The sequence below is a fragment of the Cynara cardunculus genome, assembly GCF_001531365.2.
Source record: "Cynara cardunculus var. scolymus isolate 2C chromosome LG 5, CcrdV1, whole genome shotgun sequence".
Classification (NCBI taxonomy): domain Eukaryota; kingdom Viridiplantae; phylum Streptophyta; class Magnoliopsida; order Asterales; family Asteraceae; genus Cynara; species Cynara cardunculus.
The window spans coordinates 2,061,946-2,073,888 of NC_037532.1; the positions used below are offsets into that span (position 1 = coordinate 2,061,946).

The window sequence follows — 11,943 nt, forward strand, 5'->3', positions numbered from 1 at the left end:
TTTGGCATTTGGTACAAATATGGAGAAGGAAAGCTGGAAGTGTTCACAGATAGCGACTTTGCAGGGGACAGCAACAATAGCAAGAGCACTTCTGGTTATGTGTTCTTATGGGACAATGGGGCAATAGCGTGGTCATCGAAGAAGCAAGACATTGTTACTCTCTCGACCACCGAAGCGGAGTATGTTGCAGTTGCAACATGTGCTTGTCAAGTCATTTGGGTCAGAGGAGTACTTGAAGAACTGGGGCTGAAGAATAGCAAGAGTACAATTATAAATTGTGACAACACCTCCACCATTAAGCTATCAAAAAATCCGGTGTTTCATGGAAGGTGCAAGCACATAAGAGTCCGTTTCCACTTCTTGCGTGATTTAGTTAAGGATGAAGTTGTTCAATTGGAACACTGTGGAACAYGAGAGCAAGTTGCGGACATTCTCACCAMGCCTCTGAGTCGTGAAGTTTTTGAGAAGTTAAGAAAAAAGCTTGGAGTATGTTCAATCAGGAGTAAGCTAGCTGAAGAACCTCAGTCTAGTTTAAGGGAGGGTGTGAAGAAGTAAAAGTCCACGTGCAGTCCTTTTACTTGGTCTTTTCTGTTTTRTGAATAATCCTATTCTTTAGGAGCTTAGAAGTTTTTTTTTTTCTGTTTTTTAGCTTGTTTTAGTTGTAGCTTTGGCTATTTAAAGACCCTCTTTGCAGCAATAAAGAATCATCGAATTTGGTTTCTGTTTCTTGATTTTTTTTCTTCTAACACATATTATAAGGGTRTTCAAAAAACCGTTGGACTTCTAAAACCGGTCGAACCAAGTCAAACCGGACCGTTTTTGGCGGTTTRAGTGATCTGGCAGTCGGTCAGGTCTGAAAAATAGCCAAACCGCTCGGTCCGGTCTGCGGTTTGAACTTTTTTTAAGCAGTGTGGACCGAACCTACGGCCAAAAGATACAAATATATTAATTATATTCARTTTTCATGATATAGGCTCAACTTTATCGCCCAATTAAAAAAAGTTCATCGAAGACATTACGTTTTAGTTTCCACTTCGCAATTGATCGCGTCATCTAAATTGGCAAAATTACGAATTCCGTCAAAAATCAAATCCAAAATTCCAAATCGTCATTCGACTTGCTCAATATTTGTCCAAAATTCCAGCTATTGTTAGTGGACTTGTTTAACCTTTTTCAACYTGCTCAATGTTTTTCAGTGATAGAGATAGATGTATCTTTAATAATTTGGAGACCTATTTTTTTAATAATGTTATATTGGTAGAAATTTCATTTTAAATATCAATGTTATGTTTTTTTGAGTTTAAAGCCCATAAGAGGCCCAATCCGCCTAAAACGGTCAGACCAGACCGCCTTTTGTGGTCCAGTTTGATCAGTTTGGTCACTGCCAAASCGCTCAGTCTAGAAAATTTCCTAATCCGCCATTGCGGTTTGGTTTGTGGTTTGGGGGATTAAACTGCCCAAACCGGACCACGAGCACATCATAATTGCACTACCATATATCAGCAAAGATTTGGCGAGTAACAATAGTTTCATAGTGCACCTGTTTAATGATCGAAGCATCCTTTGATCCAGAGCCGAAAACTTGCATGAGTTTTACTGATGAAGGAGGTGCGGTAGATCCCAGCACAGTGGTCACCTTGACCTGTAAGCAAAACCCAGGATAAGTGACAATCTAGAACCTTAATCCCAAAATGAACAAGTTCCTTTACAAAATTTTGTAATTGAGGGTCAAAAAGAATGACCGCAAGAAAGAGTTGGATGCTGAAATTAATCAACACTTATAATGGTGTTTAATTGTGCTTGTAATAATATGCTGATGTTAAGAAGCAAGTAAGAGAAAAGTTATCCCTAAACCCTCATTGTGATGATGTTGAATCACAATTCACAAGCCATCCATCATTATAGCAGGTTGCAACACAACATTTTACGTCAAAATCCATTTAAGATTGCTTCATGCTTTCATACTAGTAATCTTTACAAGTTAAGATGCTTATCATCACACTTCACTACAACAAAATTGGCTTTATAGGACGCCTAGAACGTCCAAGCGTCCTAATTAATACTKTATCGAACTTAAGTTTACAGGACCAAACTAWTATGCGTCCTAYCTAAAAGCRTTACAATAGGTTTATAGGACRCTTTTGGGAGTTTTAACAAGTTTTTTTAGRASGCTTTTAAAATAAAGGGTCCTATTAGCTACTTTATAGGACACTTTTGATAAGTGTCGTATAAACCCATCTTTTTATAGGACAATTGTGTTTATAGGACACTTTTTCAAATAGTGTCGTATAAAATAGCTAATACGACACTTTATTTTAAAAGCATCCTAAAAAACTTGTTAAAATGCCTAAAAGCATCATATAACCTATTGTAACGCTTTCAGATAAGACGCTTTTTGGTTTGGTCCTATAAACGTAAAGTCCTATAAAGTAATTGATTAAGACGCTTAGACATTTTAGGCGTCCTAAAAAACCTCTTTTTTTGTAGTGCTTCTTACAGTWTAATAGCAGTAATCTTGACGTAAAAATATGAAACACAATCAAATAGGTCCAACCAAATGAGCACACCTTAAGTTTCTCTTGGCTGGTAACCGAAAGGACCCTGGCTGGAAGTGACAAAATGAGAGGAACCGATACCCTGCACCATAAAATTCTACCTGTCTTGTTATAAACAGTAGGTGAACAAGATTCCATACACAATGCCTCTCACTTTTTTCACATCCCGTAAACAAAAATGTCAATGAACTCAAATATTAATGGGGGCAACATCCAAAKATCACAAAATCACTTGCCTGTTGTTATCTAAGCAAGCTAAAGCATCAATTTGGTAATACAAATCCTTTCCAYTGCCAGGGATTCCAATGCCAAGAAAAAATCTTGCCAATCCCAATATCTTGTCCCCTGGTATCTGAAAAACATCAAACAAACATTAAAAACGAAGGGTAAAAATAATCATTCGGGAAACAAAGGTGGCATGTAGCAGCATAACAAGACTGTGTCGCACATTAAGACTTCCGGAAGTGGAAGCAAAAGTTGTCAGTCCACGAACAACTGATGAGGTAGCTGAAAGAGGRCCTTGATGTCCACTTGCACCAAGAAGTTGGTCAACGAAGTAGTAGGCCCCATCATCTGCAAAGTTGTAGAAAAAATAGGAGTCATCTATACAATAATTAGCCRGTACAATCATACTTCAAGGAAAAATTATACCTTTTAATCATCTATTATGATGAGGGAGTTTCAAATACAAACCCTACAACACAATTTTAACCGTCCATCTAGCCTAATGAATATTTGGTTGTTTCCTAATCTAAATTAATTATCATAATACATGAACTCTATCATCTTCCATAAATATYTCKAYCATAATGAATGAACCCTGATCATCTTCCATAAATATCTCAATTGTTTYCTAATATAAGGTTTGTATGGTTTGTAACATTTACATAGTTAGTATTTGAAACTCCCTCCWATTATGATATATCAAGTGCTAAGAGATTAAACAAGGTTTTTCCTAATTTGGATAGATACATAGAAGATTGTAGAATATGGAAATCAGAGTATAAAGATAGGAATAATTGTCATTTAAATGAGGTGGTGGAAGAAACAGGAGTACAGCAGGCATGGCTACAAAAGGTGCCATAGTATAGAACAATTTCAATCTAACGATCAATATCCAAGTTTCTTGAAAGGGCTGAAAAGTGAAGACAATTCTCATGTACTAACCATATTTATCAATATTGTGGAGTAGCTTCATGACATCATTTTTCAGGGTATCAATCTGCCAGAAGTACACGATAATTAAGCCAAAATAAGAGCCGGTATGCATTAAGTTAAAAACATGAAATTTAATTACCAGATTTCCATCAATTTCAGAAGACGTCAAAGTAATAATCCCAGAAAGTGTCTCAAGTGCTACTCCTGAGTCAAATAAGCATATTACGTCAGTATCATATCAAATAAAAACGACCCTCCAAAGACTAACAGCAAGTGCAGTATCATATCAAATAAAACGACCCTCCAAAGACTAACGGCAAGTGCAAAAGACTCTTGACAGCCTGACAATAATAAAAGGTAACATACATCTCATTTGATAAAATYAAGGATCAGAACAACTGTGAGGGCCTGTTCGTTAGCAGCTTATTGAGCTTAATAGGACTCACAGCTTATCCGACCAGCTCTTTCATGACTGTTWGGTAGTGGTTTAATGATATAGAAAATGGCTTATTCAGTAAGCTTCTAGGGAGGAGCTTTATGCAGAAAGTCAAGTTTTTTCTAAGCTTGTCATTCCCAATTAAAAAACACGCCCATTCCATCTAAGAAAAAACCCTCCCAAACGAAAATCTTTCCAATCTATACAGATAGATTAATCGACACAGACAGATTTATCCATACATGACTTGATGGAAAACCAACCAAACAGCCCTTAAGATAGTAGTMTCGCCAGGTGAAAAAAGCTTACCTGCAGCAAAAGTACTTGATTCGGGATCGTTAGAACTATAACGCCACCTTCCATCACTTTGGCCGAGAGCCTAACAAGAACATGCAATGTCGACTCAGTCTCCAGACATTTACTTGAAAAAAAGTAACAGGCAAATTCGGGATATGTTAAAAGGAGGGAATGCTCTAAAAATTTCTAGAACACATAAATAGGTAACAAACCTTTACAGATCGAAAAATTCCATCAGCATCCGCAAGAAGTACGTCAACTTCAGAAGTTTGATCCTGCATGATTAATAAAAARAAATCATGTGAAGTAAAAAGTGACAGCGGATTAGCAGAGTGATCTGTAACTACAAGGGTAGCTTAATAGAGGAATTTCCTGGGAWTGTTACAGATGATTGGCATCAATATATGTAACATCCTCGACCAACCATACTAGATATTGTCCGCTTTACCCACCTGGACTCACGGTTTTAAAATGCGTTTATAAGGCAACCTTTGTTCCCCTCCTCAACCRATGTGGGATCTCACAATCCACCCCCCCAGGGAGCCCAACATCCTGGCGGGCACACCAATTCGGTTTCCGGCCCTGATACAATTTGTAACATCCCCGACCAACCATACCAGATATTGTCCGCTTTACCCACCTAGACTCACGGTTTTAAAACGCGTTTATATGGCAACCTTTGTTCCCGTCCTCAACCGATGTGGGACCTCACAATCCATCCYCCCTAGGGAGCCCAACGTCCTRGCTGGCACACCAATTTGGTTTATGGCCCTYTATACAATTTGTAACATCCCCGGCCGACCATAGCAGRTATTGTCCGTTTTATCCACACCTGGACTCACGGTTTTAAAAACGCGTCTAATAGAGGAGATATYMGGTCCCTTATAAGGCAACCATTGTTCCCTCCCCAACCGATGTGGGATCTCACAATATATCAAAAGAAACTTTGTACTAATTAATAATTACTAGTAAACATGAAAAGATGGTCGATAACTRATGCAAAACTAAGAAAGAAGTTATTGAATTTGTTCCAAAGACTACGTACCTTGATTAGTATCAAACCTCCTATTGAATAATAAAAATCTAGAAGCAACTTTGCATCTTTGACGGAGTCTTTAAGCCTTGATGCAACACCCTAAAGATGTAAAAGTTAGATTCCTAACATTTACAATTGAAATTGTGTAATACACATGGATGTAAAATTAGGTGTACCGTTAAATCTCCTTTWCTAATCTTGCATTTTAATAGCGAACTAACTCGTAATGCATGATAAAGATCCGTCGAGTTCGATGACCCCGAAGAAAGAGTATCCACCACAGATTTACAAGTGGAATCCTTTAGATCAGGCTCTGTTTCGATTCCAAGGACCTCAAATGTCCTTAAAGCTTCGAATGCGTCTTCTAAGCTGAAGCAAAGAAAACCTAATCAGATGTCTAGGTGATATATCAACAATTCAGTTTCCATTATATATGCATCAGTATTTATTTGACAGATGATATAGAAAACGCTCTGAAAAAACAWATGAGGTACATGTGTCCGTTATATAAGCTTTGATATATGACTTCTTTAAGCAGTCGGATACTTGCACACCCCTTGAACGTCTATATCAGGGGTAGRGGATAACTCCAGCTTCCACATTCAAATGGCATCACACGCTCACTCTCCTGATAACTTCATCCATGATCAAATTCGTACGATAGCAATTTCAAATGCCTCAATCATATTATTCGGTTTAGATTTCACTGATTTCGCTTGTAGTTTATCGGTTTTTGCAGACAATGGCAAGAAAATTAGGATTTGCTTTCTTGCTACTTGACTAGATGACATAGAACACGCTCTAAAGACCAAATGAGGTGTATTRTTTGTTTGTTCATCAACCAGCTAAGTATTCCTCAAAATTCGTTACATAACGGAGMAACAATGAAGGCAAAAATAACTAAAAACAAATTTATACATAACGTTTGCTCAATTTCTTCACTTCTTCACTTCAAAGAGACGAATTGCATAGTTGCATTATTATTTCTCCTTTCTTCAGCCGAAAGATGGTCTTGAATGCATATACAGATAACAAATCTACATAGTGATTTTACAGCCACTATAGTTCAATCAATAATTAAGTTAACACTACACAACCACATAATCGCATCAAATGAGCATTAGTGTGGGTCTAAGGATGCTAAAAAAAACCTACCAACCTGGCCAACCCAATCCGAAAAAACCCAAAAAACTAAATCCGAGGTAACCCRACAAATAGTTAATACAAAATTAGGCCAAAACGCATCTATTGGGTTGGAATTGGGTTAGGGTACTTTGAACCCAACCCAAAGTCTGTTACACTATGGATTTAATACGATTGTTAAGTCCTTGAATAATACATATACATTAGACATTAGGCATTAGGCATTAGACCAACCGGTAATTAGCTATATTCAAAATTATATTATAATTTCAACGTACTTTTATTTTCTTATTCGTATGAACCTTCAKCTCTTTTTTTTAGTTTGCTAGCCTTTTTATTATGTTCTCATTTTGATTTTACTTCATTTGAAGTGTAATCACAATCGCTTTAGCTAGATTGTACAATAATGTCCCAGAATTTCAATTCGACCAAGCCAACCCATATGCAGCCCTAGGTGTGACCGAAATTTTCACCAGAAAATTCCTAAACCAATTAAGTACAGACATATGAACCAATAAAAGATACGGAGGTTTCATAAGGGTTTAGGTGTACCTCGAAAACTCCCCTGCGGCAGGGGAAAACAGTTCCAATGCCGCAGACCGGTGAGCTTCAGAGATCGGGTTAAATATCACGGCAGCYTCACAGATCGACGCTGCTGCTAGTAGTAAGAAAGCAAATCCTAATTTCCTCGCCATTGCCTGCAAAAAAAAAAARARAAATTAGAAACGAAATCAGTGAAATCTGAAAGGAAGAATATGATTGAGGCATTTGAAATTGCGATCGTACGAATTTGATCGCCGGTGAAGTAATCGGGAGAGTGTGAGCATGCGAACCCCAGTTGAACGTGGAAACTGGAGTCTTCCCCTACCCCTCTTATGGGTTTTAAGTTTTAACACAGAAGACCGAGTAATTTTCCATTTTGCCCCTGCCTGGGGACCAAGTTGACCTCACGTAGAAAGGGAAATTTCGATCTTATATGTTCGTTTAGTTACATTTATTAGGTTGTGTTTGATACATGGATAAGATAAGATAGGACGGGATAAAATTCACGTTTTCATGTTTTGTRTGATATAGGACAAAATAATAACTTATGGTTTCACGTTTTATGCAATATAGGAATCAAATGAAAGTTGGTTTTATTTTGAAACAATTTTTTTTTATTTAAAATAAACATACACTTCCAAAGAATGTTTAAGTGGTCAAAATGATTAAGAGGTTCTCATGATATAATGCAAAATGAAATATAATTGTTTGATAACTATTTACAATGAGATTAGGACGCCGAATGGTTAAGAGAGATCCATGATACAAAATCATTCAGAGGGTTTTAAAACATTAAAAAAACAGACATTTTCTTTAACCAAATAAGATTCATCTTTTAACGATTCAGATATTGTCTCTTAATAAAACTATTCAGAGGTAAACAACCCCTAAAAGTATGCCCAATGTTGCTGCCTTTCGAAAATAGAAAATAGGTATGTATTTCTATTTTTGTCCAATATATTATTCTTGCAATACTTTTCAAAATAAATGTCTACGTTACTATTTCAGTTTGCCTCAAAATAAGTATCAACTTTCAAAAGTAAATGTCCAATTTTCTATTATACCTATAATTATGAGACGAAGAGCAATTATCTCTCTATAATCAAGARTAAAAATTATCATTTTATCARTTAAAAAATGTAATGATTACAAATTTCTAAAACTAAGTCATCGTRAACATTTATATTGCAATGGAGGGAGTATACAAAGCAAAATTACAGATGTTTTTTACAAAATAATTATTGGTCTGTTGTTAGTTTATGGAATTTCATATGTAAGATCCTCAAAATATTTTAGAAACATAATAAATTTGAAATTAAAAACAAAAAAAAATACAAATTATACCAAGAGATGCTCAAGAAAGATATGATTACACCCAACAAGATAAAATGAAGACATATTTGACGACCCTATCGATACCACCGAATGCAACATAGTGGGTCCGCCCCTGCCGACGCCATAAAATCGTATTATCACGTCACTCGTCAATTATCGTTGATAACAATCACATCTCATTTTCCCGTAATGCACTGTACTTTTGGAATAGAAATGACATTCGTTGACGGTGTACGATTTAGGTTTGAAAATGGTAACATAAATCATTAACGGTGTTTGGTGTTACACAACGCAATCAATCATATATTGCTCGTGATACATATTTCTACTCGAGTTCCCATTTTCCGAAACGAACCAAACACCTTACTGAAAACAGGTCACTGTAATTGAACGTCACAGGTTCAAACCCAGATGACGCCAACCATACTTCTTTCTGATCAGTGCCAGAATTTACAAGATACGAACTTATTGGCCATTTACTAAACACTTACCTGATGTCACTTACCTTACTGGATGACATGGCAAGAACTGAGATTCTTATCCGGTAAGAGGCATAGCATAGAATAAAAATCTTACTTGGTAGGCAGAAGATTTTTATCTAGCAAGCACTCACCGGGTAGAAGACATTACCAACAATCCATTTTGATGGCCGAGAATGTTATCCGATAAGGTAAGTGAACATCGACCCCTGTGTGAGGACCCAATATACTTTGGTCCATTCACTTACCACATTCTACAAAACACGAGAATATAAACGCCATTTCAACGTACTTTTTTAACCGCCGAAAATTTAAAAACTCCATGTCCAACAAGCAGCATATTTCACAGCAATAAGTGCAACAATGGAGTCTTTAAAATGAAACCAAGTTGATCACTTGGGGTTTTCTTGGCAAAACCTAACCATAAATTTCCACACCATAAATTTCCAGCATTCTCTTATAAAACTACACTCTAACAGTAGCATTTTTACCATTTTCTAGATTCCGACCATGTGAATGAAAACAATCGGGTACAACTTAAAGTGGGGTTGCAGCAACTAAACTTACATGACCATAGTTTCTAAAAGTAGAGCCATCAGAAAGTTGCTCAATACTTCTTGGCTGGTTTTTGCGTTGGCAGCAATCCGAATCGCTTCTTCAACAGAACTCGTTGCCGTGAGAACTTGTCATCTGGTGAAAAACGAGCTGCAAATGAAGAATAAGTTACACCACGTGAACTCGTTATAATCTCAACCGAAGCTCTTACACTTGAAGGAATGATATATGTCAATGGAATTGGAATGGAATTTGATCATGTTTGAACAACACGTAATTTAGGAATTGGAATGGAATCTTTCAAAAGAATTGTAATCTATCTTTTTGGTTCACAGAATATAGCTTCAAAATTGGAATGAAATAATGATAAATAACCAAAATACCCTTTTATAACCCATCTCCATGAATGACAAGTTAAAAGACGGATGGCACAAAAAACTATATTTTGTTTGTAAGACGAAGAAATATAGTGGATTGTATTACACGAGTAACGTACCAGGATGAGCAGATTGTGTGGCCAACCCAAGTGGTGATTCTTTCTGCAAATCGACAAAGACCACACGTAAACCAATTGATTCCAGATAATTTACATGATCGACTGACAAACTCCAAAACAAACATTTGATCAAGTATATATCAATTGTAGTAGGTGTATTTAGGGCCCGTCTGGTCTGCGGGATTTTGTGGGATTTAGTGGAATTTGGAATTCGATTCCATTCCAATCCCGCATTTGGAATGTAAGTAGCTATTGTAGAGTGAATACACATTCCATATCTTGAAACCTATGATATGCAAGCAAGTCTTGGGTACTATAAACGTCTTCCATATTCTAGATATACAACCAAGGGTACCCACTAGAGATTTTTTTTATAGCCGTGGGTGTCCGAACCAACTTGGACATACCTAGACTAATCCCATGGGGGCCATGAAGTTAACCGCCATGTAAACCTCCATTGGCATGAGAAAACTCGAACTGGTAACCACTAGAGAACAAACTCAGGGGATGTTTGGTTGGTTTTCCATTAAATCATGTATGGATTAATCTGTCTGTACAGATTGTAAAGGTTTTTGTTTGGGAGTGTTTTTCATAAATGGAAGGATCGTGTGTTTTAAATGGGAGGGGCAATTTTGGAAAAAACTTGGCTTTCTGCAAAAAGGCAGAAAAACACCTTCCTACAGGCTTACTGAATAAGTCACTTTCTATATTATTAGACCAATATCAAACAATCATGTATATTGACCGAATAAATTGTGAGTGCCATTAAGCTCATTAAGCTGCTAACAAACAAGCCCTCGATATCTTAAGGTTTAAGCTACCCCAAGGGGTTACTATCAAAGACATTTATAAACGAAAGAATGCATACAATTAGTGATGTTTAATTACATGAATGCTTAAAAAGACGAACCTTGGTGGTGTAAACTTTGTCACCGTTTTCGTTTATGTAAAATTGGAGATACATTTCGGCTCTGAACAAACTGCTAAAACAAGCAATAAGGTTAATGGCATTGATAAGACTTCCAAACAACTGACAGTTAGTTTATGTGGGCTGATGTCTTCTCGTCACAATTTGCAGGGATTAGTCTAGACGTAATACCAAAACCCTTCAGAATACATATCAATTTTAAAGTCGAAATGCACCACTCCGCATCCCAATCAATCTGTAGCTCTTTATATTGAACAAAGCTACAAAGGGAAATTTAAACATAACGATGAAAAGGAGACTAAACGATGGTCTTCATCCTTTACCAAATTGATAACACACTGCTGTTAATTCAGCAACTAACGAATTGATGAAAACCTAACGCACGATCAATGCGATATAGAATAAGTTAACAAAAATTTATTAAGGTTTTATACGCGTTCAAATAATTAAAGCATTTAAGCTTCGATTGAGAGGTAGAAATCAAACACACACATATGATGCAGGCAACCAATAAGCACGAAAATCGAGCAAACAAATACCTTGGATAACACTGGCCGGAGAAGAACGGTGACCGCCGGAAAAAATGGCTTCTGGCTGCAACGGGATAATGCTAGGGTTTCTCTCTGGAATTTTAGGGTTTATAGATTTATAGTCTGTAGATATTTGAAGACTGTGACCCTATACTTTGGCTTTATTCAACTTTTTATTCCTCGTTTCTTTGATTATTACAAACTAACCCCCAAAGTTTGTTGTACAAAACAAAATTTTTTTCCCTCTCAATTTAGGGATGGCAACAGAAAAACCGAAACYAGTGGTGAAATTTGAAAACCGAAATTTTCAAAGCCGAGTATGTGGACTTCTTATCGTAGACAGGGCGAGGATCGGGGACGTATTCAGAGCTTTATCGAGGATGGTAATTGTAACATCCCAATTCTAATTTCCCATATTATTTGCTAAGTGCGCCTAATTTACATTTTACGAA

The 11,943-nt window shown here is 36.7% G+C and overlaps 2 protein-coding genes across 4 annotated transcripts in view; both read right to left on the reverse strand.

The window, feature by feature from the left end:
• The window catches only part of LOC112513514 (dolichyl-diphosphooligosaccharide--protein glycosyltransferase subunit 2-like), a 16,242-nt gene extending 8,746 nt beyond the window's left edge, over nt 1-7,496 (reverse strand). Inside the window, exons 1-12 of the mRNA XM_025119801.1 lie at nt 7,412-7,496; nt 7,178-7,323; nt 5,659-5,851; nt 5,492-5,581; nt 4,659-4,721; nt 4,459-4,528; nt 3,853-3,917; nt 3,723-3,777; nt 3,004-3,128; nt 2,792-2,907; nt 2,568-2,637; nt 1,541-1,642 (exon numbers count right to left, since the gene is read on the reverse strand). Coding sequence (XP_024975569.1) covers nt 1,541-1,642; nt 2,568-2,637; nt 2,792-2,907; nt 3,004-3,128; nt 3,723-3,777; nt 3,853-3,917; nt 4,459-4,528; nt 4,659-4,721; nt 5,492-5,581; nt 5,659-5,851; nt 7,178-7,320 — 1,092 coding nt within the window. The 5' untranslated portion in view covers nt 7,321-7,323; nt 7,412-7,496. The remainder of the gene's footprint in view (nt 1-1,540; nt 1,643-2,567; nt 2,638-2,791; nt 2,908-3,003; nt 3,129-3,722; nt 3,778-3,852; nt 3,918-4,458; nt 4,529-4,658; nt 4,722-5,491; nt 5,582-5,658; nt 5,852-7,177; nt 7,324-7,411) is intronic.
• A 1,644-nt stretch (nt 7,497-9,140) lies between these two features.
• LOC112513262 (H/ACA ribonucleoprotein complex subunit 3-like protein) lies at nt 9,141-11,581 on the reverse strand. 3 transcript variants are annotated; one of them, XM_025119476.1, is made up of 5 exons: nt 11,501-11,570; nt 10,944-11,013; nt 10,034-10,076; nt 9,550-9,687; nt 9,141-9,236 (listed from the first exon to the last, which is right to left on the reverse strand). In XM_025119476.1, exons 2-4 carry the CDS (start codon nt 10,995-10,997, stop codon nt 9,590-9,592), a joined length of 195 nt encoding a protein of 64 aa, XP_024975244.1. In that variant the 5' UTR covers nt 10,998-11,013; nt 11,501-11,570; the 3' UTR covers nt 9,141-9,236; nt 9,550-9,589. The 3 variants fall into 3 exon arrangements, with proteins under 3 accessions (XP_024975244.1, XP_024975242.1, XP_024975243.1); XM_025119474.1 differs by lacking the exon at nt 9,141-9,236 and having other exon boundaries at nt 9,249-9,687; nt 11,501-11,581; XM_025119475.1 differs by lacking the exon at nt 9,141-9,236 and having other exon boundaries at nt 9,249-9,687; nt 10,944-11,016; nt 11,501-11,569.
• Between the last annotated feature and the right edge of the window lie 362 nt (nt 11,582-11,943).

Coding starts and splice junctions, on each gene's coding strand:
- LOC112513262 (XM_025119476.1), bottom strand. CDS start 10,997: ATGTATCTCCAATTTTACATAAACGAAAACGGTGACAAAGTTTACACC. Junction 10,077..10,943: donor ACAAAGTTTACACCACCAAG/GTTCGTCTTTTT, acceptor GTCGATTTGCAG/AAAGAATCACCACTTGGGTT. Junction 9,688..10,033: donor CACACAATCTGCTCATCCTG/GTACGTTACTCG, acceptor CTTCATTTGCAG/CTCGTTTTTCACCAGATGAC.